The sequence below is a fragment of the Kuraishia capsulata genome, genomic scaffold, assembly GCF_000576695.1.
Source record: "Kuraishia capsulata CBS 1993 genomic scaffold, Kuraishia_capsulata_scaffold_6, whole genome shotgun sequence".
Taxonomy (NCBI): Eukaryota; Fungi; Ascomycota; class Pichiomycetes; order Pichiales; family Pichiaceae; genus Kuraishia; species Kuraishia capsulata.
In genome coordinates, this window is record NW_019172955.1 from 126,650 (window position 1) to 152,063 (window position 25,414).

The window sequence follows — 25,414 nt, forward strand, 5'->3', positions numbered from 1 at the left end:
TTAAGCAGTACACTTCCCAGATGGACCTTCGGTTCTCTGGAGATTTTGTTGTATATATATTTGACAATGTTCTCTCTAGTTGGATGAGTACCTGAATAGCTTAAGGATTCTCACCAAGTTTTGATCCTTTTTGCCAATGCTGATACCTGCCAGAGTGTGCGTATCCCAGATATTGGGCCCAAGTCGGCTCGGCATCAGATTGGAATACACCACAACTCCACTTAGACTCTTCACCACCACTACATGTTCCTACGCTTCCACCAAGAACTCACACTCGTTCCCAAAGAGCTGGTCATTCCGCGAATCTACGGTGCAATGGATCAAATCTTTCAACTTCTCGCAGTTAAAAAACTCGCAGGACCAGCTTCTCTCGCGTGCTCTACCATATTACAACAAGAGAGTAAACGGGCTTCTAGCAAAGACCTCGCTAGTACCGGTTGATTCAAATGGGAACTACCTCAACGAGCTTTGCATTGAAAATGAGTCGGCTGAAGATGGCAAAACGCAGAATCTGGTGATATTGCATGGCTATGCTTCGTCGTTGGGGTGGTTCTACAAGAACTTTGATGACCTAATACGAGACAACACCAACACCAAAGTTCACTGCCTGGACATGCTCGGATTTGGACTTTCTAGCAAACCAAAGTTGAACTTTGATGATGAAACGAATGGTGTACCTCTTGAAATAGAATTTGACCGAGAAAAGCTCGATCATCACAAGCATGTTCACAAAGCTTTGCACTTGCCAGAAAGTTACACTATAGACGCTTCCAATTGGACCAGATACGTGAAAGGGCAGAAAAAGCTGGTTACAAGTGTGGAGAGTACATATGTTGATTCAATTGAGAATTGGAGAAGCGAACGGGGAATTGAATCGTTTGATCTGTTGGGGCATTCGTTGGGAGGGTACATGTCAATAGCATACGCCTTGAAATATCCCAATAGGGTGAATAGACTCATTCTAGCATCACCAGGGGGTGTTGAAAGGTCGCCATATGCAATTTCGAACCCGAAAATGAAACAGCTGATCGAGAATGTGGGAGAGTCCGGGAAAATAAAACTCAAACCGAGCAATTCTCCTGGTGAATACGGGTTCTTGGGGAGATTGCCGACCCTCAAAAGACGATTTGTGAAGTTCTGGCAAAACCAGCATTCTTTCTTCACTCTGCTGCGGTTGTCGGGTCCTTATGGTCCTCGTGCCATATCAGCCTACACTTTCAAACGATTTACTCGGAGCGGGAATATCAGCTCGCTGGATGAACTCTCACTATTCACCTCATACATATACAACTCATTTACAACTCCCAGCTTTAGTGAGACATCCATCATGAAGATTTTTGCTCCACCAGTTATGGCAAAATGGCCCATGCTGGACCGCATTGACCAGCTCCAGTGCAAGACGCTCTGGCTCTATGGCCAGTATGATTGGATGTTCAATATTACAGGTCAAATATGTGTGGATCAATTGAACGGGAGGAAAGGTGTTGAGAAAGGCTCGGAAGCAGTTTTTTGCGTTATTCCGAATGCTGGCCATAATGTCTATTTTGATAATTGGAGGGGGTTCAATGGAGAGGTGAAAAAGTTTTTAGGGTGGAGGTAGCGAGTGGAGGTAGCCAAGTGGAGAGGGTGTGAAGAGTATCACAATATCTCGAAACAGTGTAATTGGTGGATATTTTAGGATTCTAGTCAAACTAATAGTCATTGAAAATAACCAGACACATCTACTTTATCTACATCTTTATACTCAGAACAAACAGACCAGTATTTGCGGCTAACACGCATTCAAACAGCCAGTTTCAATCATCTTCAATATTGTATCAAGCCCACTATCTAGTTACCATCTAATTACCACCACGGTACAGGTGGAAGGGACTGGCTTGGTTCGTGGAAAACACCAGGGTCTCGGCAACCACCGTGTTTTCTCTTCTGGAACATCCAAAAACGATCAATTCGGCGATATCCTCAGCAACCAAAGGCTCGGTATCGGCATACACGCTTTTAGCTCTTTCAGCGTCGCCCTTAAATCTAACCAATGAAAATTCAGTCTCGACATTACCAGGATCGATCTCCATCACCCTGATCTTGGTGTCGACCAGCTCCTTTCTCAGAGCATGAGTGAAGAATCTGAGAGATGCTTTAGTTGCACAGTAAATGCTTCCACCTGGATAAGGCTCTCTACCTGCAATTGAGCCCAATTGGACGATATCACCCCGGTTTCTTTCTTTCATTCCCTGCAAGACCAGCTGGGTAATAGCCACCATTCCGATCACGTTCGTCTCAAACATCGTGGTTACGTCAGCAGGATCAATAGAACCCACCTTATCTAATCCAAGCGCTTTTCCGGCGTTGTTGACCAAGATGTCAATCTCTTTGAACTCGTCTGGAAGAGAATCCAGATAGGGCTTGATAGTGTCTACCTTGGAGACGTCCAAAACACCAGCATGAATCTTCAAGGATGGATAAGCGGCCAACAGCTCTGACTTGAGCTTGTTAAGATTGTCCAGCCTTCTGGCGTTCAAGACCAATTTGATGGAACCGTTGGCAGCAGAGGCAAACTCTTTGGCCGTGGCCAGGCCAATGCCTGCGGAGGCACCAGTTATTAGGACGACCTTTCCGGCCAATCGAGAAGCAGCAGCAGCACCGTACGACATGTTTGCTGTTGTATGTGTTAATATGGTAAGAACGGGTCTGAACAAGAAGTTTATGAAAACTTTGAAAGAGGTTACGTCCAATTACTGAAAAGTTCACTCCCGACATGCTGGATCGTTATCCCTGCGGGTTCCGAGATCCGTCCTAATCGGATGGCGCACTACGAGCGGTCATTGCCTCTTTGGGAATAAGTGTGCTGACCAAATCACAAGAAAACGTGATCGGATTAGATCATTTGAGCCCGAATTGATAAGGGATCTGATATGCAGTATGTCGACACCTGCACCCCTAGTGTTGAGGTGTTATATAGTTGCACGGAGATGAGTAAAATTCGACGATGAGATTGGCCAGTGCTGCCGAAATCCAAAGAAGATGACGAATAAGATTTCTAGCTCTGTGCTCCTTTCTCACTTCGCCCCAGGCATTATGCGCTCCCGAGCAGATAGTCTGGCTGACAGTTAGTCTTCATGCAGGATGCACAGGATATAGTCTTGAGAGGGAATACTTCGCCAAGCAAAACGAGAGTCTGCAAATAATCAGGATAGCCGAAATTTTTAAAAGAAACCAACAAATAATACACGGCAGTCCGTGCGATCACAACCCCTGTTAGAAGGGACGCGGCCTCACTCTTATTGCCCATTGGTATAATACACAGAATTGGTCCATTCTATGGGGTTGAAATAATGAAACTCGTTACACTTGTGCCATCATTCAACCCAGGCGACAAATGGGCCTACATAAAAACATGTTCATCTGCTACTGGCGATCTGCATTGCGTATCACTAGCGAGACAGGATGAGCCACCAGGCTGTCAAACAAAGCATGACTTCTTAAATTAGGGGATGGTTTATCGTGTCACTATGGCACTCCAGAAAAGGTTTCAGGATAAATCCCGAGCTGATTTAACCCGCGCCCACTATGCTTTAATTGAATTCGAATCCTGATTTAAGAAGGCCCAATCTATATGGACTTTAAAACAACCAAGACTTTACTAAAATAGCCTTGCTGAAAGTCAAAACTGCAAGTATACCGTGCAGGAAGGGTGTCATCCTTGCAGGTGGGGGAGGTGGAGGACGCACAAGCCACGTATTATTGTACTAACCGGAGGCAGACTGGTTACATCGGCGGTGCCATCTGCATGTTTATGCCGCAGCGCTGTATCTTTGTACATGTAAATACCAAATACCTTTGGTTCCCGTTCTTCCAATCCTTCGGGTTGCACCCCATGTTTGAGAAAGAATCTTACGGTAGAAAGTTTGATGAACGTAAGACTTGGTTAAGCTACGAAATGTACTTACGAATAGAGCCTAGAAGAGTTCAAACAAGAAGAACTCAGCAAACCTCAGATAGATATCAACATTTCAATCAATATTACAAATCCTCGAGCGATCAGGATCATTATATCTGTTTTTTTCCAAAAAAGAACAGACTTTTCCTTGTTCTTCTTCTAGGCTTGTGTCTTGCACCCTCTAAGTGCAGAAATACGAAAACCCCGACCACAACATCTACTTTCACCACAACTCTTCACGCAACTCTTTCTTCCTCTCACACCAAGACCAGCAACAAAAATTCTTAGCAAAACCTGCATTCACAAGGAGATCGGAACATCTACAGATACTTTTAGTGATTCTTCCTGTTTTCCCCTTGTTTCCTTTTGTACTTGATCTTCTTCCCTTGTTTGGTCCACCCTTTTGGCACGTTGAAACAAGACCAACTACACCATCCAAAAGTTATTCGATATGAATGAACCAAAGTTCGAACTGGATTGTGTCCCTTATGAGGACACCAAATTGAAGAGTCCAAGATATTCTGTTGCTGTCAACGCTGGTCTTTTGAAGGCTACAACTGCTCCATCATCCTCAGAAGAATCTGATGGATCAGATGTTCTCAACAATTCTTCTGAAGAGCTTGATCCCGAAGAGGAAGATGAAAGAAATGAACAAGATGATTCTGAACACGAAAGTGACTCCGAAATGGATTGCGAAGAGTTTCTCAAGGAGCCCAAATTGCCAGATAGAGAAACCGGTGTTCCCACCAAAGGGCGTCCTTCCTCTTGTGTCTTCGTTGCCAGTCTGTCCTCTGCTATCTCTGATGATGCCCTGTGTGTTGCAGTCACCAAGCATTTCAAAAAATGGGGGAAATTGGATATGGTTAAGGTCTTGAGAGACCCTTCAAATCGACCATACGCCTTTGTCCAGTACACCAATGACCAGGACGCCAAATTGGCTCTTCGCGAGGCACAACACTCCCTGGTTGGTGGAAGAGCTATCAGATGCGAGCCAGCCAGAGTCAATCGCACTCTTTTCATTGAAACTTCTGTGAAGGATTCCTTTGACGAGAAGCGCATCGAGAAAATGCTCCAGAACTTTGGCGAAATAGAGCATTTGGTATGCAAAGAACGTGGTCCTGGCTTTATCAGACACTACAAAGCTTCTGCTTATAATGAGAAACAGTGGTTTTGCAAGTTTGCCTACCGCGATGATGCCATCAGAGCCTATGCTGATCTCAGATCAAGAGATTCTTGGACTGTTGAGTGGGCACAAAACCTGGAACTTCCTGATTCTGATGATGAAGGACCAGAGATTGTAATCGACAGGTGCTCTATCTTCGTGGGTCAACTCAACTCAATGGCAACCAAGATGGTCATTGAGGAACGGTTTGGTCGTCATGGAGAGATTGTTGAAACAACTCTGGTTAACCGTCCAAATCGTAACTTTGCATTCATCAAGTACGCAAACGAGGCCTCCGCAGCCCTGGCAGTTGAAAAGGAGAACCACGCCATGTTGCTGAACAAGACGATGCATGTTCAATATCGTGAAATGTACAAGGTGAACTCACGGAGATCGGTTGAACCAAGGCTATCATTAGCGCCACCTCCTGTCAACTTTCCCACCAGAAGGTCGAACGGCCTGTACAGTAGCAATGGCAGTGTCGTTAATATTGTCAACAATAACTCCAACGGCAAGAATGGATGGTCTTCGTCTTTACCCTCTCGTCCAAGAAACTTCAACAAACGCGTCGTTTCTCAGTTCAAGTCCCTGTACTCCTTTCAGGACAACCAGCCCAACTTCGAGTCCTTGGGAGAAAGAAGAGCTATTGCCAGAAAGGATTCCAATGCGATCAATGGCTGGCCGGATTCAATTCCAAAAAAAGAGATCCAGAGATTTGAGAACGTGGAAAACGTACACGAAAGTGATGCTGTTCCATTGGCTGGTACCAAGGAATCAGAGGCTGGCAGTGTTGACTCTGCGAGTCCAACTATGCGCAGCAACGTTTCTAAGAGCAACTACACTTACTCTTCTGCAAATACTTCCCCAAAGGTGAACGACCACCATTCCGGAATGAAAAAGTACACTCCTCGTTCCAATGGCGCTAGTTCTTACTACTATCCAATGTACCCTTCGCCACACAGCGGTGAGTTTCCAATGAATACATTTGATCCTGTTGCCGGAGCGCCAATGTATTACCATCCAATGTACTTCCCCACATTTGATGCCGATCCGAACATGTCAATGGAATATCCGCAACAACCAATGCCATACTACATGTACATGCCCAACATGGGTGGGATACCAAGCATGCCGAACATGCCTATTCCGAACCCCGGCGCCGATATGATGGGCGCAGTTAATATGGGCATGGTTCCTCCACAAGGAGCGGGGTCGGGTGATTACACCAAGGGATCGGCACCCGGTGAGCATCCCAAGTCTCCTCAATGTTGATAACAGTTGAATACGGGTAAAGATTACCGAAAATGCTTCATTTAACCCAAATCATTCAACCACTTGCTATGGCTTAATCCTCAGCTTCCCCATCGAATATCTTCATCTTCCATGATAGGGCGCAACATCTTTGTGTTACCCACATTCAAGCCTCATACTTGCTCTTGCTGTTAGTCTTGCATTTTTGTAATCCTTCGGAGATTAATACAGTGTCATAAAATTTATTGCTTGGAGAACGCGTAGCTTCAAATGATAATAGCTGAGCCTTAAAAGGCTATAGCTCGTTGTTACGTAATGATTCGATTGCAGATTATGTAATCTCTGTTCTTGTCCTCAATGGCCTGAAGTAACCAATTTATGGACAGAAACGAAGTGTATCTTTAAGCAATTATCGCAACCAAAGCCTGGAGATTTGACTGAGATTGTCTAGACCCTCGCAATGTCCGGATTATCTGATGAGCCACCTCAGAAACACAAAACATTTGTTGTTTCCGAGATGCTGGAGCAGCTAAACCGCTACACCTCTGAATCACATACAGCAACACAATCATCGCATACCAACCCAAATCCACTCCAGAGCAACTCAGAAATCGATGAGATCATTTTCAATACTCCGTCTGACAAGAGTTTGCTTGCGCGGAAACCATGGGCGTCGAATCCTCACTATTTCCATACAGTCCATATCTCAGCTATCGCCCTGCTCAAGATGGTAATGCACGCGAGATCAGGTGGGTCTATCGAAATCATGGGGATGCTGACAGGTAAAGTTGTGAGACCTTACGAGATGGTTATTATGGACACATATCCTCTTCCAGTTGAAGGAACGGAAACTCGTGTCAATGCTCAGAACGAGGGCTACGAGTTCATGGTGCAGCACCTGGAGAGACTCAAAGCTATGGGGAAGGAAGAGAACCTTATTGGATGGTATCACTCTCATCCTGGCTACGGTTGCTGGCTCAGCGGAATTGATGTTGCTACTCAAGCTTTGAATCAGGGATTTCAGGATCCGTATGTTGCTCTGGTTATTGATCCAGAAAGAACGTTTAAACAGTCCAAGGTGGAGATAGGCGCTTTCAGGACTCTTCCAGACAAGATACCATCAACGCCCGGAAAAACGACAAAATCCGGAAACAAGCCACCAAAGTATTCGACCCGAGTTCCCAAAGGAAAACAGGAAGATTTCGGAGTTCATGCCAAACGATATTACTCGTTGGAAGTCAAAGTGTTCAAGTCCAGTGAAGACAGGAGGGTGTTGAAAGCGCTGAAATCGAATTATCAGTTTTCAGACATCCTCAAGGAGACAGAACATCTTACGGATCGCGAGCGCGGAGAGTTATTTGACCGTCTAGACGTTCTTACTGGTAGATTGGCAAAGTGTATACCGCAAGCTTCAGTGTCTGCTCAGTCATTAGCCGATATTGGGGAAGGGTTCTTGGGAGGATACCCTATGGCGCCAACCAAGAGAAAAAGGCCTGATCGTTTTGACGATTCCGATGACTTTCAAAAAGATGTATCAATTGGATCTCCTACTCTGAGATCACGTTTACAAAGTGACAATTTGAAGATACTGGCTCGAGATTTTCACAGCTTGGTTCAGGGGAATCTGCGAGGAGTGATTGTGAGGGATGTAGAGGAGGCCCTCTTTCAAAAGGAGTCGCAATAGGGAACAAACAAGCATAGAAAAATTGCCAAACTTCGGGAAATTTTTGGGCAGTTTTAATGAAATATTTACGAAGAAACATAGAAAATTCGAGGAAGATATATTGGTGAAATATTCAATCAACTGCATTAATTTATTAATTATGCGCACTTACACTACACTAAGATAAGGCATCATCGTAAATCTAAGCTGGTCGTTTATTGCTCACAAAACCGTAAATTCCTGGAAAAATTGCAGGTTACGGTTAGATTTTGCCTGGCATCTCTGTGATTGCAAAATGATTCTCATTCATAGAGCGGTAGTTATTTCCCAGTTCAGAGATAGAGCTGCATGCTGTCTTTGCTGGACTCTCTGACCTTCCTCAAACACCTATCTGCAAGGGTCCAGCCCTACCACGATTATGTGAGCCTCCCTACCACATTCACACCCCAAAATAAAATTTTATGATAAAGATCTAGTATAAGTCTTCAGCTCAGTGATGCCAATATCCCACTAGTTAGCCAAGCCCCATGAAATTCCTGTTCCCTGGTTTACCACATCACCTTTGTCCCACATCTCTCCTGAGCCCAGTTCTTCTATATGAGACGTGCCCCACCCAATGATGATTTCTCTGTAGTCAATTTTTTTCTTCTCCCAGGTTTCTTCCCGTGGCGTTTGTATCGCACCAAGCCTCAGCTCCGATTCGAACTCGTTTCGGGTGATTTTTTATTCTGATCGCGCCTGCTCTTTGTTCCAGATCGATTCAACAGCGTTTTTTGTGTTTCCCGCATCCCACCGCATCGCCCTTTTATATCCATCTAGGTGGCCCTGTCATTTCCCTTCGCAGCCGCCTGTTCGCTGTTTCCTGCCAAAATACAAGAACGGGATCGCGAACGTTGAGCAGTACACGCAAAGTCACCACACCACATCCTATCCCATCAGAGGATAGATAACGCCAAAGCCAGTCACCGTATTTATCACACCACATGGCTGACAACTCAACGATCGATAGACTATATGCCGAGCCGTTGAAGTTTCTCCCAGCGCGTTTTCCAGACAAAGTTTCCGTGCAGCCGTCCAGTTACGTGTCGTTCTCGTCCAAGAAGGACCCAGCAGCCAGAATCGACGTTGCCACGCCCGAACCGGTGTTACCGGTGTCTCCCAGCAAGGCCATGAGACAAAAGGTGACCATGGCTGAGGCTGTGGCCATCTATGCTGGCAAAAAACTATTTGCGAAAGCTGACAAGAAGCGCGGTCCGAAACCCTCGGCTGTTCCAGCCGTAGAAGACGAAGATCTAGGCATGTCTGATCTTGAAGACAAGTCTACTGAACTTTCGGATGATGATTTCCAGCCCCTTTCAAAGAAGAGAGCTTTCGGTGCGCAAAATGTGCCAGTGGAGACTGATCGATTGGATGTTGTCGTTGAAAGCGATCAAAAGCATTTCGACTCTGACTCGGATTCAGACGAAGATGATGACTATCACACTGCCGATGAAGTTGACAGTAACTCCGAGTTGGGACCAGGGTCCCGCGATGCTGAATCTGGCTCTGCGTCTTCTGAATCTGAATCCGAATCTGACTCCGACTCCGACTCCGACTCTGAGGCCGAAAGCACTTCTAGTCAGAGCCGCACCCGCCTGGTGGAACTTAAGAAACAGCTCAAGGATGATATGTCATCCCCCTCATCCAACAACAGCGAAGCAGAGGATGATCATGATGAAGGCGATGCTGATGAGACCGCGAAGGGAGTCAACAATAAGCAGTTTCCCAAGTTGGAGAATACACCTCCCACCTCACCAGAAGAAGAGACTGCCATCAGCTCTGGAATTCTGCCACTGTCTGAGTTCTACGGATTCAACGAATTTTCTGAAGATCGTGGATCCAACGGGTCTAAACGCATTTTCAAGAATTGGAGAGAACTGGTCAACTCAGAGCCTATTGGATTGCTCAACCAGGGAGTCACTTGCTACATGAACTCTGCTGTGCAATCTTTAATTCACGTTCCCGCTCTACAGCATTATCTGAAAGATGTTTATCAAGGCAAGTATGACAAGCAATTAAACCCCAGGTCTGTGACAAAGACATTGGCAGACACCTCCGCTAGGCTATGGCAGTTTGAGATCTCAAACACCGGCAAGAAGAGCGGTCATTTCCTTCCCAGAAAGCTGATTAAGAGACTTGGTGATATCAACTGTATGATGTCTGAATGGCAACAGGAGGACTCTCACGAGTATTTCATGTCGTTGATGTCGAGGCTTCAGGAAGATTCCACCCCCAAAGGCGTAAAACTCAACCAGAGCATCATTTATGACATATTTGGCGGTTTACTGCACCAGTCTGTCACTTGCAAGTCATGTGGCCACATATCCAATACACAACAAGAGTTTTACGATCTTTCGCTTTCGCTGGATAATAGGAAAAAGAGAAATAGCTCAATTCTAGACACCAACCAGCTGAAACAACTCAAGGAAAAAATCGAGTCTTCCAACTCACACAACGCCGACGAGGATAAAGATGATCAGAAGAGCATGTCTGAGTTTTTGGAGAGCCGGGTCGAGGCAAGGGCCAACCCAGAATTCGAACAGAAGCCCCAATCTCAATCAAATACAGACAGAGCATCTCCGGCTCCAGCACAGCCGCAAGTCGCCGATCTTTCCCCCAAATATTCCATAGAGTCGTCTATCCGCGACTTTTTCTCGCCAGAAATCATCAAGACAGACAAGAAAGATAAGACTCAAGGAGGCTATGAGTGTGAGAACTGTAAGAAAAGAACTGTTGCTGTCAAGATTTCCAGAATAGACAGGGCACCGGAGACGCTGGCAATTCATCTCAAGAGATTTAGGTTTAATGGAATTGCCTCTTCGAAGGTGAAAACGAATGTTTCATATCCGGCAGTATTGGATCTGACTGAATATACCACTTCTATGAAGTTGCCGGTGAAATATGTGCTTAGCTCAGTTATAGTCCATGAAGGCAGATCTGTCAGCTCAGGCCACTACATCGCACATTGCAGACAGCCGGATGGTTCATGGGCCACTTATGATGATGAGTATATCAACAAGATCCCCGAGAAACAGGCGCTGAAGAATTCCTCTGCGTATGTCCTGGTGTATACCCGTTTGACTCACAAGTCCATTCCGCTAGGCCAGGGCTCTGGCTCTTTGGAACCCCTCAAGCCGGCCGACAAGAAGAGGAAGGCCGGCAGTGACTCAAATTATCGGCTCAACAAGTCCAAGAAGAGGAAAAACCGCCGCTAACTCACTGATAAACAATAGATAATGAAGAAAACTGACTAAGCTGATTGTATGTTCGATCCGAGCCGCTTAAACTTGCCCATATTGGTCCGCACACACTTGGAGGTATCAATATCAGGCCGGGTAACCCAAGTCCATCTTCTCGGTTTTTCAGCCAACCGTCCTCGTGTTTAACGTCATTAGCAGACTCCAGTAACGTATATACTGCCAGCATGTCCGGAAAAACTGCGCTAGTCAAGCTGATAGTGCCTGCCGGAAAGGCTGCCGCTACTCCTCCTGTGGGTCCTGCGTTGGGATCCAAGGGTGTAAAAGCCATTGATTTTTGCAAGGAGTTCAACGCCAGAACACAGATCTATAAGCCAGGAACGCCGATTCCTGCATTGGTGAAGGTGAATCCAGACAGAACCTTTACATTCGACATTAAATCGCCGTCGACTGTATGGCTGTTGATGCAAGCAGCCGGAATTTCCAAGGGCTCGGCGGAAAACAAGAAGCCAGTAGCCACCCTCAGTCTGAAACATGTGTATGAGATTGCGAAAATCAAAAAGGGAGACTTCAGGCATCAGCACATGGATCTCGAAGTGATTGCCAGAAATGTTTTAGGAACGGCTAAAACGATTGGAATAGACGTGGTTGCTTAAGAAGGGTTCAATAGGCCGACGCGGAGAAAGGGACGAACACTGTACATAGATCAGGATCACTCTTTGATTAATTTAATTAGAGAAGTTGTTAAAGTTAAACGGTGATATGACCATCATTAAAGCTTTTGGTATAAAGTCCAGTTCGGTTTTGCTTGGTGGTTATAGAAATGTAGATACAGTGTGTCTAGTCGGTCTTGGCCGTTTGATGCGATGCATATGGAAAAGGTGAAAAATGGTGAGGGAGAGATGAAATTTTCGTTCAAAACCGTGTAATCGCCCAAGCCACAGAATTTCCTCCGAGGACTCGAAGCGATCACTTCAAATGGATTTTGGTCTTGAAGACTTTGATTGACACTCAAATGCTGTGGAAAACTTCAGTGAGCTTACCCAGCCATTGGACAGTTCGGATTCGCTATTCGCGATAAAGTCTTTCAGCGCTTCTTCTTATTTTTATTCTTTTCCAGAGACGCAATGTGCGCAACACTTTGATCAACAATGGTATGTTCGTGGTCGGTAGATGGAATCAACTTGTCACCAAACTCTCCGTCGTCAATCATGTGACACATTTGGACACTTTCGAGCCAGGAATCCTTGAAACAGTCGTCGATGGTAATTCTGCATGCTGGTGCCAACTCCACCATGCGCCCAATCAGAGGGCGACATTCCTGTGGCAGAGCATTCAAAAGTCGCTCCTCGCCCTTGAGCCCTGAAGTGTGAGCTTTTCCTTCTTCACCGGAGTCCTTCGTGCCTGTAGTGCCGGTGGTGGCTGGAGTAGTTGCAGGAGTTTCCTCTGGGAGAGCCTTCTTCAGGTCCTCGTATTCTCTTAGTGCATGGGATTTCGTGCTCGGAGAAACAGACTGTTCATTAGTAGTGAAGTCCGAATAAGCAGGAGGGGAAGGTGTTCTTTTCAATATCTCACCAAGAGTCTCGTCTCTGGTTGCAAACATCTTGAAGCTGGGGTCGGTGAGTTTTGGTACCTTCCAGGGGAACTTTTTCAACATCATACAGCAATAGATAATGGCCGCGGACCAAATGTCAACAGGACGCGGGTCGTATTTGCTGAAAACACACACTTCTGGAGCCAAATAAGGGTCTGAACCAACAATTCCGTGAGCTTCAACCAATGTACTAGAAAATGGATATGAAAACACAACTGCTGATCCAAAGTCGATAATCTTGACTATACCATCCTTGGAAACCACACAATTATCCAACTTGAGATCACGATGGGCCAAACCAAGTGAGTGAAGATATAACACTCCGTTGAGAATCTGCTTGAAACAACAATTAGTTTCTGAAATCGACATCTTTCCACTCATGACGATTGCAAACAGGTCAAAATCACAATATTCCATCACCTGCACAATACGATCATTCTCGTAGCAGATCTCCACGGTCTCGATGATATTGGGGTGTCTCAAGGTAGAACCAATACAATATTCGCTGGTGATCTTCTTGGTGTAATCACGCTTGGTCTCGTGAGTGTATTTTGGACGAAACTCTTTGACGGCAAAGATCTGTAAATCGCTCACACGCTTCACCAGCCTCACAGTACCACCAGCACCAGCACCCAAGTTCTCGCCATATTTACCGTATCTCTTGGAGAATGGCAATGAGCTTTGCGAAGCCGATAAGGATCCGGAGGTAGCTACCGGGGATGGAGCATAGCCCTTCACATTAGAGAAGCTTGTTCCTGTCTTGGGAAGACTGGGTGAAGGCAGAGGAACACCACGTCCAGAAGCAGTTCGGCTGTTAAAAGACCCGTTTGCATGACCAACAACACTTGCTGATTCACCTGGTGTACTCACAACACTCGAGGCATGTATGGACGAGTTGCTTTGCATGGGGGACATCGCCGGCGAGTTCCTTGCACTGTTGACTATCCCCGCAGATAAATTGCTTTGAGTAACAGTCCTTGGGGATGCTCCACTCACAGAACGACGAAAAAAACGGCGGAGATCTGCCATTGACGAATGGCGCGCATTGGGTGTTACCGAAGGGCGTGATTGGAATTGCGAAGCACTCTCGGTAGAGCTGTGAGATGAAGGACTGTTTGGACTTGCCGAGATCGGTTGGGAAATCACTGATGTTGATGGAATAGGAACCCCATCAAATCCTGTGACTGTTCCTCTTCTTGATTTGGAGAAAATACCTCCCAAAGACGAATGCGAGTTTGATCTTGAGATATTGGCTTGGCCTCCCTGGTGAAGAGCGGAGAACGAAGACTGCGATGCCTGAGTAGCAGCAACTTTCTGCTTGGATATGATGAAACGAGGCTCTATCGTACCTGCGTTCGCCACGGTTGGTGATGAGATGTTGATGCTGGAAATGACATTTCCATTAGGCAGATTGGGCATGTGCTGCGAGACTGGAATGGAGGCCTGGTTAAGCCCATTTGAACCAGCGCTGTTGATACCGCTTGTACCCTGAACAAGCGAACGACCTCCAGGAGCAGAGTAAGGTATACTAGAAGACAATGAGACCACAGAATTGGATCTGGAACTTGTCTTTGCAAAAGGAGACAAAGGCGAAGATGATTGCCTGTTCAACACTGGCTGATAATGTATGGGGCGGTAACTCTCCACTGTTTGCGACAAACTGGTCGATGATCCAAATGCGGACTGCTCATCATCGGGTGAAGCACCTTCGATTGAAATTGTGGTGGTGATCGTACCATTTGGGGGATATTCCGCTGGTGCTGCCGGCGCTGTTCCTGTATCGATCACAAGGCCAGGAGCATGACTCTCTTTCTTCTGCTGGTTGATCAGTCTGGTCAGCGACGAAACCGGCTGTGATCTGGTTGTGGGTTCCATGGATGATGACTTAAGAGGCTTTCTTTCGGGTAAATTGAAAAAATTCTCTTGTGTGCTCTGGCTTCAGTCTTCAGTCTTCAGCAAGCCTTTACTTGACGGGGGTCAAACTCACGGAAGTATGGCTTGATATTTTGGAGTGCTGAAAGGCCCGAAATAAAAGCAAAATGTGTTTATAGCAAATAGCAGGGATAAAACTGTGGATCCTAACCTCTAAAAAGCTTGATTTTCCTCTGAAGATTTGTCAAAATACCCATCCAAATGCATGGCCAGCTATTTAAGAAGGTTGGCAGCAGATGGGCAACACAAGAAGGGGCGTGTGCAGCCGATATCTGACCCTCTCGCGCTATCTTGGCCCGATACGGAAGCCATTGGCTGGGGAAAGAATAGGTGAAGGTTGTGATCACCGAGACATGCGCGTGGCATATTTACATTTAAAGTATCTGTGATAATGCAAATTGATGTGAGTACTGAAGAGTATATTTTCCTGGTTTTGGAGCAAGAAGCTGAGGAGAAATCGCAGTCCTTTGTCTCACCAGCCATCGACCCTGATAAGGTCTGGGCCAATCAAACGCGTTTTTTCGCCGAGGCCGACTTACGCTCGATTTGAGCAATGCACGCCTCGGTTTTCTCGTAAAGCTTAACCTGAAGCTGTTGATCATCCAGTTCCTTCCTGGCAGGCTGTGTTATATGACACTCCTGAATGTAGTTTCCGCCTTTCAGTTCTGCTAGCACGGGAGCGGACAGAGCGTAAAGGAAAGATTGGGCTCCAGCCTCCGTAGGTTTGAGCAGAACAAACCAGATCGGATACGTCAACAGATAGATAAAGAGTCCCCAAATCGAACCTAGAGAGAGTACTCTTCTCGTGGAAGGTGATCTCATGATTCCCGGGTTCACCACATTTACTCTGATATTACAGGGAGCGTTGTCCTTACGCGGCACCGCCTCCAGACGTCTTTGATACTCTTTCGCGAACATTGACAGCATCAGTTTCGAAGTTCCAAACACGTTCCATGGCCGATTTTGTGGATACTTCTTGGTCTGCCACAAAGGATCCTCTAAATCTATTTCCCCCAGTGATTGCGTGACACACGAAGTGACTATAACACGCACATCACGGTCTGCAGGTTGCGCCCTTAATGCTGGAGACAGTAGCGTAAGCAAATGGAAGTGCGATAAATAGTTGACAGCTATCTGAGATTCTATCCCGTCTTTGCTGACAGAGCGAGCGGTACCAGGTGGTATACTCTCACCTGCACAGCAAATGACTCCATCCAGCCTTCTTGGGGGAACATTATCCAGCCACGTAGTCGCAAATTTCCGAACACTATAGAGTGAGGATAAGTCACATTGCTCGCCGTAGATCAATATATTGTTGGTTTCTTCCCGCAAATCGTTAATATAATCCACGAACCATTGAGTGCGGTCTACCTGCGAGCTCAGAAGAATCAGTTGAGCTCCTTTTTTGGCCAATTCCTTCACAATAGCGGCACCCACCCCAGAAGTTCCACCAGTAACAATAAACACTCTGCCATTCATGTCACGTTCCCAGGTATTGTGGGTTCCTGTGAAGTAGTACTTGAGTCCACCCACGGCCAGTACTACTGGTCCGTATCTCACCAGTTGTGGCCACCAAGACAACGACTCGGTGCCACTGGCAATGACAGTTCTAATTATATCAATGGGCATGTTGAAATCAACGTTTATGCCTGCAGAATAGACGAAATTTCAGCAACTTTCTCAAGATAAGTCTTGTCCAAAAACGCCACGCGAAAGCGCGAAGGGAAGAGCGCTGCCATTTTTCACCAGGGCACACTAAATATTTTTTTCGTGCGGATACCACCGAAACTTTTCAGGCCATTATCTTAGTAGTACAAGTCTTGATAGAACTGTGTATATTCACTGTATATACTCATATATTCTTCACTATTATGGAAGAGAGCGTTTTCTACATTGCAGAGGGAGTTCCTTCTGACAAGCAGAATGCTGCATCGTTTGGAATCGTCGCTTCCAGCAAGTCCTCCAAGCAACATGCCCAGTTTCGCCAGTGCTACTCTAACAAGGCCGGTTTTGCCTTGACTGGGACAGGATTTGGTCATAGGCTTTTCACATCATGCAAAGACAAGGCTTTGGTTCACGTCTATGTTTGGGGAAAAGAAAGTCCAGAGCAAAAAATGCCGGTGCCGGAGGAGCTCAAAGCACTAGACGTGTGTCTCAAAGATGGTAAGCCATGGTTATTAGCTGGAGGAGGAAAATCCGGCAGGATATACCTATGGGAGATCAATTCGGGGCTTTTGCTATTGGCTAAAGATGCACACTACCAGTCGGCAACGAATCTGAAATTTTCCTCAGATGGAACGTTCTTGGTTTCTGGAGGAGCAGATTCGCGGATTCTCGTTTGGAAGACTTTAGATCTTTTGTCAGGATGCATTGGTGGAGCTGACGATTTTTCTGTTAAGCCCCATTGTGTATTTTCAGATCACAGCTTGCCTATATCGGACGTGTTTTTGACCCAAGGTCTGGTGGATGACATCAAACTGTTCAGTGCCTCTACTGATGCTACGGTGAGATGCTACAATCTTCAATCCAAGACATTGCTCACTACATTTGTGGCGCCTTGGCCTGTGACCTCTATAACTATTGATCCAGCTCAAAGGTGCTTTTATGCCGGTTCTGCTGAGGGTTCAATCAGGCAAATCAGACTTTACCAGGCCAATGCCGAGGGGATACTGGCTGCTGTCGGAGGAGCTGGTAGAATCGTGACTCTCACTCCTGATCACGAATTGCGTGAGACGTTCACCCACCATGCAGGCGCAGAGGTCACATGTCTAGATCTCAGTATAGATGGGATGAGTTTAGTGTCAGGTGATGTTACCGGCAAGGCATTCGTCTCAGATATAGTAACGAAGCAAGTGGTGAGAAGACTCAAGCCATTGAATTCGGCCATAACTGGAGTAAAACTTTCGGTTGTCAACTATGAAAAATTGGACAAGGATTCGCGTCTCAATGCTGATGTCAAACAGCTGAAGGCTCTTCCTGCTCTGAAACGGTCTTTAGTGGAAGAACGTGACGTTACGGAGAAACACGATATCTGGGTCAAGATCGAAGGGCCCTCATCAAAACAGCAGACTTTTGATCTCGAGACTTTTCTGGAGAAAACTCGTCAACAGCAACAGAGGTTTGTTAATTGGGGCATGGTTAATTCCACCGTTGTCCAGAGTCAACCAGAATTAGTGACAGTCGAGAACGACTCTAAGAGGGTTCAAGAACTAGAGGCCCAGCTAAGGACAGTTACAGAGAACTACAATGATCTCAGAGACATGCATCAGAGTCTATTGGAACAGCATAAGCAGACGCTTAAATAGCATCAAAATTGTAAAATATTCAGGTAGCGAGACGATTTCTGGAGTGGAGCGTAGACATGCTGCGATGTGAAAAATTAATATTGAAAACTCAAATATGCATTCTGGGTTTGTGGTATAACCCTGAGTGCTTAGTTTGAGCCTTTTGATGACTCCTCAGTCTCCGTGATTTTTAACCTCAGGTTTAGTCAGTTAGCCATATCACAGTCTTGTAGTGAGCGAGTAGACGCATATATGCATAGACGCATACCCTGTTCTGCAGCCTTGTGAGACAATTCTTTCAACTTCATTTCTTCACGGAGTTCTCATTCTCCCGGGCTCTCTCTTCACGATTCTCGAGTCTTCTCTTCTTCTTCTCGGCAGGAGGAGGCGATAATGGCCTATTGAAGCCCTTTTCACGGTTCATATACTGACGGTACTCAGTGGGCTTCGACCTGTGTGCTGCATAAACGTTGCTTCCTTTGACTTTTTTGTTTTTAGTGGTGTCAAAACTGCCAAATCCCATCAGTTTCATCATTTCGTCGTTTGGCTCGGCGGAGACGTAAATTTCATCTGCTTCGTCTTTGGCTTCGGTATTGGCCTTCCCATTGACCTCCTGCTTTTTTGTGCTCTTCTCTGTGTTCTTCACCACCTCGTTATCAATCGTGTTGTTTTTCTTATCGTATTTGTCACCACCAGCTAAACCCTCTCCACGTCGTATTGGCGATCTGCCTCTAGTCTCCTCCCTCTTCGTAGCAATATCCCTGTCTCTATAGTTGACCTCACCGGTGCTTCTCTCAGCACTCTTCTCCCTGGTCCTGTCCTTCAAGTTGATTTTTATTTTCGGAGCCACGGTAGCGGGTCTCATTGTGCGGATGTATATATGCGTAATCAAATGTAAATGTCAGTATATATCAAACCAATTAGCTCGCTATATTCAACTAGATACCTAAAGCAAGAGCCGACGGGCGGAATTTCCAGCCACACCGAAGTGCACCAGCCGCAGAGCTCATCTCTAGATGAAAAATTTTGGTGTTGTGGGATAAGAAATTTATCAAAGCTCACCGGTCTCCGTCCAGAACAGCAGTTGTAAAATATTAAAACATGAGTGATCCAATCGAAATTCTAGAGGGTGGCCAAGAATCTCAGGAGGTCCAGAAACTGACCAAGAAACAGCGGAAGGCACTGGAGTTCAAGGCAAAGACGTCTGAAAAGTCGCAGAAGGAGCTGGAGAAGATCCAGAAGCACGAGGAAGAACTAAAGGCGCAAGAAGAGGCGAATAAGCCCAAAAAGAGAAAGACGAGGCGTGGTAAGAAGGGTAGAGGCTCTGTGTCGAAAGAAGGCCCCAGGTTCATTCTCTTTGTGGGAAACTTGCCGTATGGGGTTACACAGACAGAGCTGGTGTCACACTTCAAAACATCCAGTCCGGACAATATAAGGATGAGACCTGAGAAGGGTATAGCGTTTCTGGAATTTTCTAATGAAAACACAGATATACAGACCAAGATCAACGTGGCGTTGAAACAGCATCATACGTTACTGAAAGGCCGCAAAATCAACGTGGAGCTGACAGCTGGTGGTGGTGGAAATTCCAAGGACAGACTGGAGAAAATCAAAGGAAAGAACGAGAAACTTTTTGAAGAGAGAAGGAGTCGTATTTTGGAGGGAGAGCACAAGACTCGTGAAAAGAGGGTGGTTCCAGGTGATGATGCAAAGTCAAGTGTTACATCTGGTGGTATGCATCCGGACAGAGCGAAGCTGATGAAGTAATAATTGGCAATTGAGAGTTGAGATTTAAGTGAAATTACATAGATGATTGGTTTCAATGTTATCGGATATTTGGAAGTTTAAATGATGTAGTCTAAGCACGTTTTACCGAATCTCGTTCGGTCCTTGTTTGAGCCGCACAAGGTCAGCTCCAGCTCCTGGATATGTCTTTGAAATGTTCTGGAAATGTTCTGGAAATGCTCTTGAAAAACTCTTGAAGTTTCTAAAACAATGTCAGTAACACCATTTAATTCCTCTACTTCATTGAGTTCACAAAATAATACACTTCTTGGCCTTCTTGGGCTTCGGTCTAGTAAAGCCACCAGCCTCACCAGTTGCACGGCCAGCACCAACCTTAGTCTGTGGAGCAGCAGCTCGAGGAGCAGGAGATTCCTCCTTAGGATACAAAACACAGCGAATTGCAGTATCGAACAGCTCCTTGACACCCACCTGGGATGCGGCCGAACATTCGAGATACTCGATACATCCAGTCTCTAGAGCAACTTGTTTGGCAGCACGGGTCGAAACGGGCTCCTGGCTCATCTCAAGCAACGAGTCTTGTACGTGAGGGTCGTCACGGAGATCTGACTTGGTTCCCACCAATAGGATTTTGACATCGCGTGGAGTGTGGTGACGGATCTCGGGGATCCACTTGTTCTTTACGTTCGCAAACGACGAGGGTTCCACCACCGAGAAGCATATCAGAAATACCTCTGTTTGAGGATATGACAACGGTCTCAGCCTATCATATTCCTCCTGACCAGCGGTATCCCACAATCCCAGCTTGATGGGTTCTCCGTCGATCATCACATTTGTGGAGTAGTTGTCAAACCTTGTGGAACATATGTTAGAGAGGTCTTGGCTATCAGACGAAAATTTCACTTACACAGTTGGAATGTAATCATGGGGAAAATGGTTGGTCGTGTAACTAATGAGCAAACACGTTTTTCCAACAGCACTGTTTGACATCTGTCAGTGTTCTGCTACGCGAACAACTTTGAAAGTCAACTTACCCATCCCCTACGACCACACATTTGATGCTTCGCATGACAGAACCAAAGTAGGCAGTTAAACAAACTCAAAACCTGACTTGGTTATCAATTGATATTTGCTAGTTAAAATTTCACTCCGAAATTCAGATGTTATCTTTATCCAAACCGACTTTTCACCAGCTCTAGAGGCCCGTTGGTCTCGATTGGGCCCCAGAGACCCGTCTGGATGGGCCGATTGCCCAATTGCCGTTTTGGGAGAAACCCGGGGAGCGCACGCTACTTGGTACATTCTCAAACATTCTCCCCATTCTTTAAGTCCTCCATTTGTTTCAGACAATGAGTTCACCGTTTTCCACAACTCGTGTCTCTGAATCAAAGGATGGTTACCGGCTCACAATCACCTTTCGGAGCGGTGTATCAGTTATCTCGTAAATCGGGCGGTGCTACTCAAGGCGGTGTCCCCAATCCGGCCACGGAATATGTACCTGGTGCTGTAAAGACGTAGAACTTGTCGGAGACCCGCATTTTTTCCAGTTGCTATCGGCCGAACCGGAAAATGGTACTTTGCATCCTATATTATCTTGATGAGTATTGTTTGTGTGTATTTTTTTAGCTTTAGCGCTTCCTAGCTCGGGACCGGTAACGAGTCGTTGAGAGTCATTGATGCACGGTTCCAGAACTCAAACAGGCGACAGTTGCCTCAAAAAGGAAATCAGCCAGAAGGTTTCCGCGTATTTCGCGTAAGGAAATACCGGAGAAAGCTTAATCACAGAACAGCTTAGGCGGGTCAATTTTTTGCGAAACCGACCTAGATGGTGGGCGTGGTGATGGTGATGGGTATTTCATTAAACGACTTCAGTAAGAAGGATCTGGAGCATATACCACAATTGTGATAGGAACCCAGACGACCAACATCATCTCAACCCAGTATATCCGAAGTTTTGTCCCTATGCCTTTATGGGCAATTTATGTCGAGCATCGTGTCAAACTCGCTGCTGATATGCGTTTGGCATTGTCACCATTCAGACCGACAATGACGGTTCGGGTTGTATGAAAGGCGGGGCTCTGGAGACAACAGACATATAGAGGATAGACAGGAGCTACAATCACTAACACTAGGTGGAAAAAAAACCAGTTTTATTGTTTTTGGAGAAACAATGGCCATTGTGAGTCTCTCCTCTGGGTGTGCTCTTTGAAGTTCATTGAGAAGACTTCACAATATTGTCACGAGTTCACTAGGTCTGTGGTTTTAACAATTGGTACACTGACATCAGATTCATGAGTTCACAAGATGTTTCACATCGATTTAGCTATAGTTGGCATTCTGGAACAGCTTTTGTGCGAGTCTATCTCTTCCCCTTTATCTCTGCAGGGCTTAGCAGGTGCTTTATGCTTTTGTCCAAACGCTTAGACCTTCGGTGTCAGGAGAGTAGAATAATACTGTCAGTTCCGACTAAAGATTGCCGTCAAGTGGTTAAAATAGCCGCTAAAGCTTCGGTTTCAAAGCTTCGGTTTACAGCAACAACCCCTGTTCTTACTGGCTGGGCTTTCCTATAGGACATTTTTCATGTTCTGGATTGTTCCGAGAAAATATGCTGAATATAAGCAAATAGAACATTATTATAATGAGAACTGAACATTGCTAAGGCCAGCGAGGTTTTACGGCTACGTGATGACCAGGTGACGACATGTTTGCTCAGGCTAACGGGCACAAGCGGTCAGATGAGGCTCGCCAAATCGAGCTTGATAACGAGCAGCTCACCAGTTGACAGCGGCTAAACCGATTCACTGGCATAAGGCTTAGAGATGCAGAATAAATTAAGCATTGGTTGAAGGCCGGGTTTCTACTCGGGACATTGAAGCACATTGCTTAAAAACACTAGTCACCATATAACGGCAACTCCAGTTGCAGCATGCCGATCCCAGTGGGGTCGTTTTAGACGATAAGCCGCAAAGTTGGTGTGACCACTAGAAGAAGACAGGTTGAGAAACTGAAGCCACCATCGGTAATATCAAATATCTGAGGTCTAAATAGTTTGAGCACGGATATAACCAACGAATAAAATAAACACTTCAGCAAAAACACTTAATAGGCACTTTATTTAGTGAGCACATAGACTTATACAGGCAGCCGGCTCGATAACTGCATAATCAGTCCCACGTCAATTTTGAGCTAAGCATTTGCCCAATGCAGCAATTATTGTTTGCAGAACTCCGCAGACGTCTATAATTGTCGAATTTCATAACCTAATTTGAGTTATGTCCAATCTAGATTGCTTAAAGAAAAAAGAGGTGTTTTTGAGTTTATAAAAGCGCTATCCCCCGAACTCGGCTGAACCAAGTGGTCTTCTTCTATTGAACAAAAAATTGAGAATTTCTCCGAAAGTACTCATACCTCCCCTCGTTATTTTCTATCTCAATATGCAATTCAAGTCAATCGCTCTTAGCCTTTTCGTTGCCTCCACCGCATTGGCAGCCACCTCTACCGTTGAGGTGACGATTTCTGAATGTGCGGCCACCGTCACCGACTGTCCTTATTCCAACAACACAGTCTCAGCCTATGAGGGTATTGGTGCCACCATGGGTGGCTCCTTTGCCGCAATGGGAGCCGCTGCTGTCGCTGCCGGTGTTGTTCTTGGGTTGTAGGCACAATCGCTGTTCATTGCCATCCATGGGTTTGTCCACTCGCTCACTAGTGATTTGTTTTTTACTGAAGCGTTCCGCACGTCTTCTTTATGCGTTTATCATAATTAGCAGCCTTTTTATTTGCCACTTCGAGATTACTCATTGTTGGACTTTATTTAAGCCTTTCTATACCTTATTATGAATTACCTTTGTAAATTGAGCGCCATGTGGTAACTTCCGAAGTAGATGTAATAATTAAAAATTGATCACAGGTCTAAACAAGACTGCATTTCTAAATATTACCAGAAGTCGGAGCAATAACGTATGCGATCGGCGCTTTCGAGAATAATAGTTAGTCTGTTACCGCAACCCCTATATCCTTATCCTTAATCGCTAGTGACGCACTGTTGTTCATGCATACGCAGGCCCGCTGTAACGGGATGTCTCCCGGTTATATAAAGCAGTCACATCCTAATTGTGCATATTCTGGTACAATAAGGGTATTTCTGAGTCTGCTCTCCAAAATGGGCTTTTATCGACAACATTGGGCATCGCACGAAGTCCTTATTGGTGACCACACACCCTCTTCAATGCCTTTAAAACTTTTCAACCTTCAATCTGTAACATTGATTCTTTTCCAAAAACAACAACTTTAATATATACAAAGATGGTTTCCTTTATTTCCAAGAAGAGAAAGCTTGTGGCTGACGGTGTCTTCTACGCCGAATTGAACGAATTCTTCACCAGAGAATTGGCCGAGCAGGGATACGCCGGTGTTGAGGTCAGAATCACCCCAACCAAGACCGAGGTCATCATCCGTGCCACCCAGACCAGAGAAGTCTTGGGTGAGAAGGGAAGAAGAATCAACGAGTTGACCTTCCTTGTCCAGAAGAGATTCAAGCTTGCCCCAGGCTCGCTTGTTCTTTACGCCGAGCGTGTCCAGGAGCGTGGTCTCTCTGCCGTTGCTCAGTGTGAGTCCATCAAGTACAAGTTGCTTAACGGTCTTGCCATCAGAAGAGCCGCTTACGGTGTCGTCAGAAATGTGATGGAGTCCGGTGCTAAGGGTGTTGAGGTTGTCGTTTCCGGTAAGCTCAGAGCTGCCAGAGCCAAGTCTATGAAGTTTGCCGACGGTTTCATGATCCACTCCGGTCAGCCAGTCAACGACTTCATCGACACTGCCACCAGACACGTCTTGTTGAGACAGGGTGTTTTGGGTGTTAAGGTCAAGATCATGAAGGACCCAGCTGCCGCCAAGTTCGGTCCAAAGGCCTTGCCAGACGCTGTCCAGATCATCGACCCAAAGGAGGATGAGTTTGTTCCAGTTCCATACGTTAAGGACTACAAGCCAGCCGCTGAAAAGCCTGCTGCTGCCGAGCCAGTTGCTGCTTAAGCGTCTTGGGGAGGTTTTTGGCACAATTTTGTAACTTTAATATAAGGTTGAGGATTTAAATTGAGATGTAGGTGAGATCAGTAAAGTTTCAGGAGCAGCATTTATGGAAGGCCTCTGCTGCCATGCGTGGCTAGCCTCTACCCTAAATCTCTACCTATTGCTCGTGAAACTTTCTACCATAATGGATAACATCACAGATTTAAGACAAAAAACCATAAAATTCCTCAATTTTTCTCCTAGCCGTGTTAGCTCCCTTGAGAAGTCAAAATTTCAGAAAATCAACTTTTTTCCGTGATTTTACAAAATTCCAATATGTGGTCAAATTAGTCACCTTAGATCACCAATCAACCGATAACCACGCTACAATGACCCAATCAACTTCACAAAGATGGCCTCAATTTTGTTAATTTCATTCGACGGCAATGCTCATAATTCCCACAATCATTGTAAACCATTTCCCACTCAAATATAATTCCGTTTTAATTGCCATTTGCCATATTTTTGAGGCCATCGTTTTCTTAGCTTATCTCGTTGATGCCTTATGAAAATTGCGCCAGTGCATCGAACGTCCGTTTTGGGATTTG

At 45.7% G+C, this 25,414-nt stretch overlaps 14 protein-coding genes across 14 annotated transcripts; 9 read left to right on the forward strand and 5 right to left on the reverse strand.

The window, feature by feature from the left end:
- Positions 1-136: 136 nt before the first annotated feature.
- KUCA_T00004807001 (uncharacterized protein) lies at positions 137-1,600 on the forward strand (the record flags this gene model as incomplete). The annotated part of the gene is made up of 1 exon (XM_022605929.1): positions 137-1,600. The coding sequence occupies one exon, from the start codon at positions 137-139 to the stop codon at positions 1,598-1,600; it is 1,464 nt and encodes a 487-aa protein (XP_022460812.1).
- A 241-nt stretch (positions 1,601-1,841) lies between these two features.
- Positions 1,842-2,651, reverse strand: KUCA_T00004808001 (uncharacterized protein; the record flags this gene model as incomplete). Its single annotated transcript, XM_022605931.1, has 1 exon — positions 1,842-2,651. The coding sequence occupies one exon, from the start codon at positions 2,649-2,651 to the stop codon at positions 1,842-1,844; it is 810 nt and encodes a 269-aa protein (XP_022460813.1).
- Positions 2,652-4,388: 1,737 nt separating this feature from the next.
- On the forward strand, positions 4,389-6,371 carry KUCA_T00004809001 (uncharacterized protein; the record flags this gene model as incomplete). Its single annotated transcript, XM_022605932.1, has 1 exon — positions 4,389-6,371. The coding sequence occupies one exon, from the start codon at positions 4,389-4,391 to the stop codon at positions 6,369-6,371; it is 1,983 nt and encodes a 660-aa protein (XP_022460814.1).
- Positions 6,372-6,810: 439 nt separating this feature from the next.
- Positions 6,811-8,034, forward strand: KUCA_T00004810001 (uncharacterized protein; the record flags this gene model as incomplete). Its single annotated transcript, XM_022605933.1, has 1 exon — positions 6,811-8,034. One exon carries the CDS (start codon positions 6,811-6,813, stop codon positions 8,032-8,034), a length of 1,224 nt encoding a protein of 407 aa, XP_022460815.1.
- A 962-nt stretch (positions 8,035-8,996) lies between these two features.
- Positions 8,997-11,267, forward strand: KUCA_T00004811001 (uncharacterized protein; the record flags this gene model as incomplete). Its single annotated transcript, XM_022605934.1, has 1 exon — positions 8,997-11,267. One exon carries the CDS (start codon positions 8,997-8,999, stop codon positions 11,265-11,267), a length of 2,271 nt encoding a protein of 756 aa, XP_022460816.1.
- Positions 11,268-11,476: 209 nt separating this feature from the next.
- On the forward strand, positions 11,477-11,905 carry KUCA_T00004812001 (uncharacterized protein; the record flags this gene model as incomplete). Its single annotated transcript, XM_022605935.1, has 1 exon — positions 11,477-11,905. The coding sequence occupies one exon, from the start codon at positions 11,477-11,479 to the stop codon at positions 11,903-11,905; it is 429 nt and encodes a 142-aa protein (XP_022460817.1).
- A 431-nt stretch (positions 11,906-12,336) lies between these two features.
- Positions 12,337-14,718, reverse strand: KUCA_T00004813001 (uncharacterized protein; the record flags this gene model as incomplete). Its single annotated transcript, XM_022605936.1, has 1 exon — positions 12,337-14,718. The coding sequence occupies one exon, from the start codon at positions 14,716-14,718 to the stop codon at positions 12,337-12,339; it is 2,382 nt and encodes a 793-aa protein (XP_022460818.1).
- Positions 14,719-15,282: 564 nt separating this feature from the next.
- Positions 15,283-16,404, reverse strand: KUCA_T00004814001 (uncharacterized protein; the record flags this gene model as incomplete). Its single annotated transcript, XM_022605937.1, has 1 exon — positions 15,283-16,404. One exon carries the CDS (start codon positions 16,402-16,404, stop codon positions 15,283-15,285), a length of 1,122 nt encoding a protein of 373 aa, XP_022460819.1.
- A 242-nt stretch (positions 16,405-16,646) lies between these two features.
- KUCA_T00004815001 (uncharacterized protein) lies at positions 16,647-18,080 on the forward strand (the record flags this gene model as incomplete). The annotated part of the gene is made up of 1 exon (XM_022605938.1): positions 16,647-18,080. One exon carries the CDS (start codon positions 16,647-16,649, stop codon positions 18,078-18,080), a length of 1,434 nt encoding a protein of 477 aa, XP_022460820.1.
- Positions 18,081-18,363: 283 nt separating this feature from the next.
- On the reverse strand, positions 18,364-18,924 carry KUCA_T00004816001 (uncharacterized protein; the record flags this gene model as incomplete). Its single annotated transcript, XM_022605939.1, has 1 exon — positions 18,364-18,924. One exon carries the CDS (start codon positions 18,922-18,924, stop codon positions 18,364-18,366), a length of 561 nt encoding a protein of 186 aa, XP_022460821.1.
- Positions 18,925-19,160: 236 nt separating this feature from the next.
- Positions 19,161-19,826, forward strand: KUCA_T00004817001 (uncharacterized protein; the record flags this gene model as incomplete). The annotated part of the gene is made up of 1 exon (XM_022605940.1): positions 19,161-19,826. One exon carries the CDS (start codon positions 19,161-19,163, stop codon positions 19,824-19,826), a length of 666 nt encoding a protein of 221 aa, XP_022460822.1.
- A 267-nt stretch (positions 19,827-20,093) lies between these two features.
- On the reverse strand, positions 20,094-20,871 carry KUCA_T00004818001 (uncharacterized protein; the record flags this gene model as incomplete). Its single annotated transcript, XM_022605942.1, has 3 exons — positions 20,094-20,655; positions 20,710-20,781; positions 20,837-20,871. The coding sequence occupies 3 exons, from the start codon at positions 20,869-20,871 to the stop codon at positions 20,094-20,096; spliced, it is 669 nt and encodes a 222-aa protein (XP_022460823.1).
- Positions 20,872-23,236: 2,365 nt separating this feature from the next.
- KUCA_T00004819001 (uncharacterized protein) lies at positions 23,237-23,461 on the forward strand (the record flags this gene model as incomplete). The annotated part of the gene is made up of 1 exon (XM_022605943.1): positions 23,237-23,461. One exon carries the CDS (start codon positions 23,237-23,239, stop codon positions 23,459-23,461), a length of 225 nt encoding a protein of 74 aa, XP_022460824.1.
- Positions 23,462-24,107: 646 nt separating this feature from the next.
- Positions 24,108-24,830, forward strand: KUCA_T00004820001 (uncharacterized protein; the record flags this gene model as incomplete). Its single annotated transcript, XM_022605944.1, has 1 exon — positions 24,108-24,830. The coding sequence occupies one exon, from the start codon at positions 24,108-24,110 to the stop codon at positions 24,828-24,830; it is 723 nt and encodes a 240-aa protein (XP_022460825.1).
- Between the last annotated feature and the right edge of the window lie 584 nt (positions 24,831-25,414).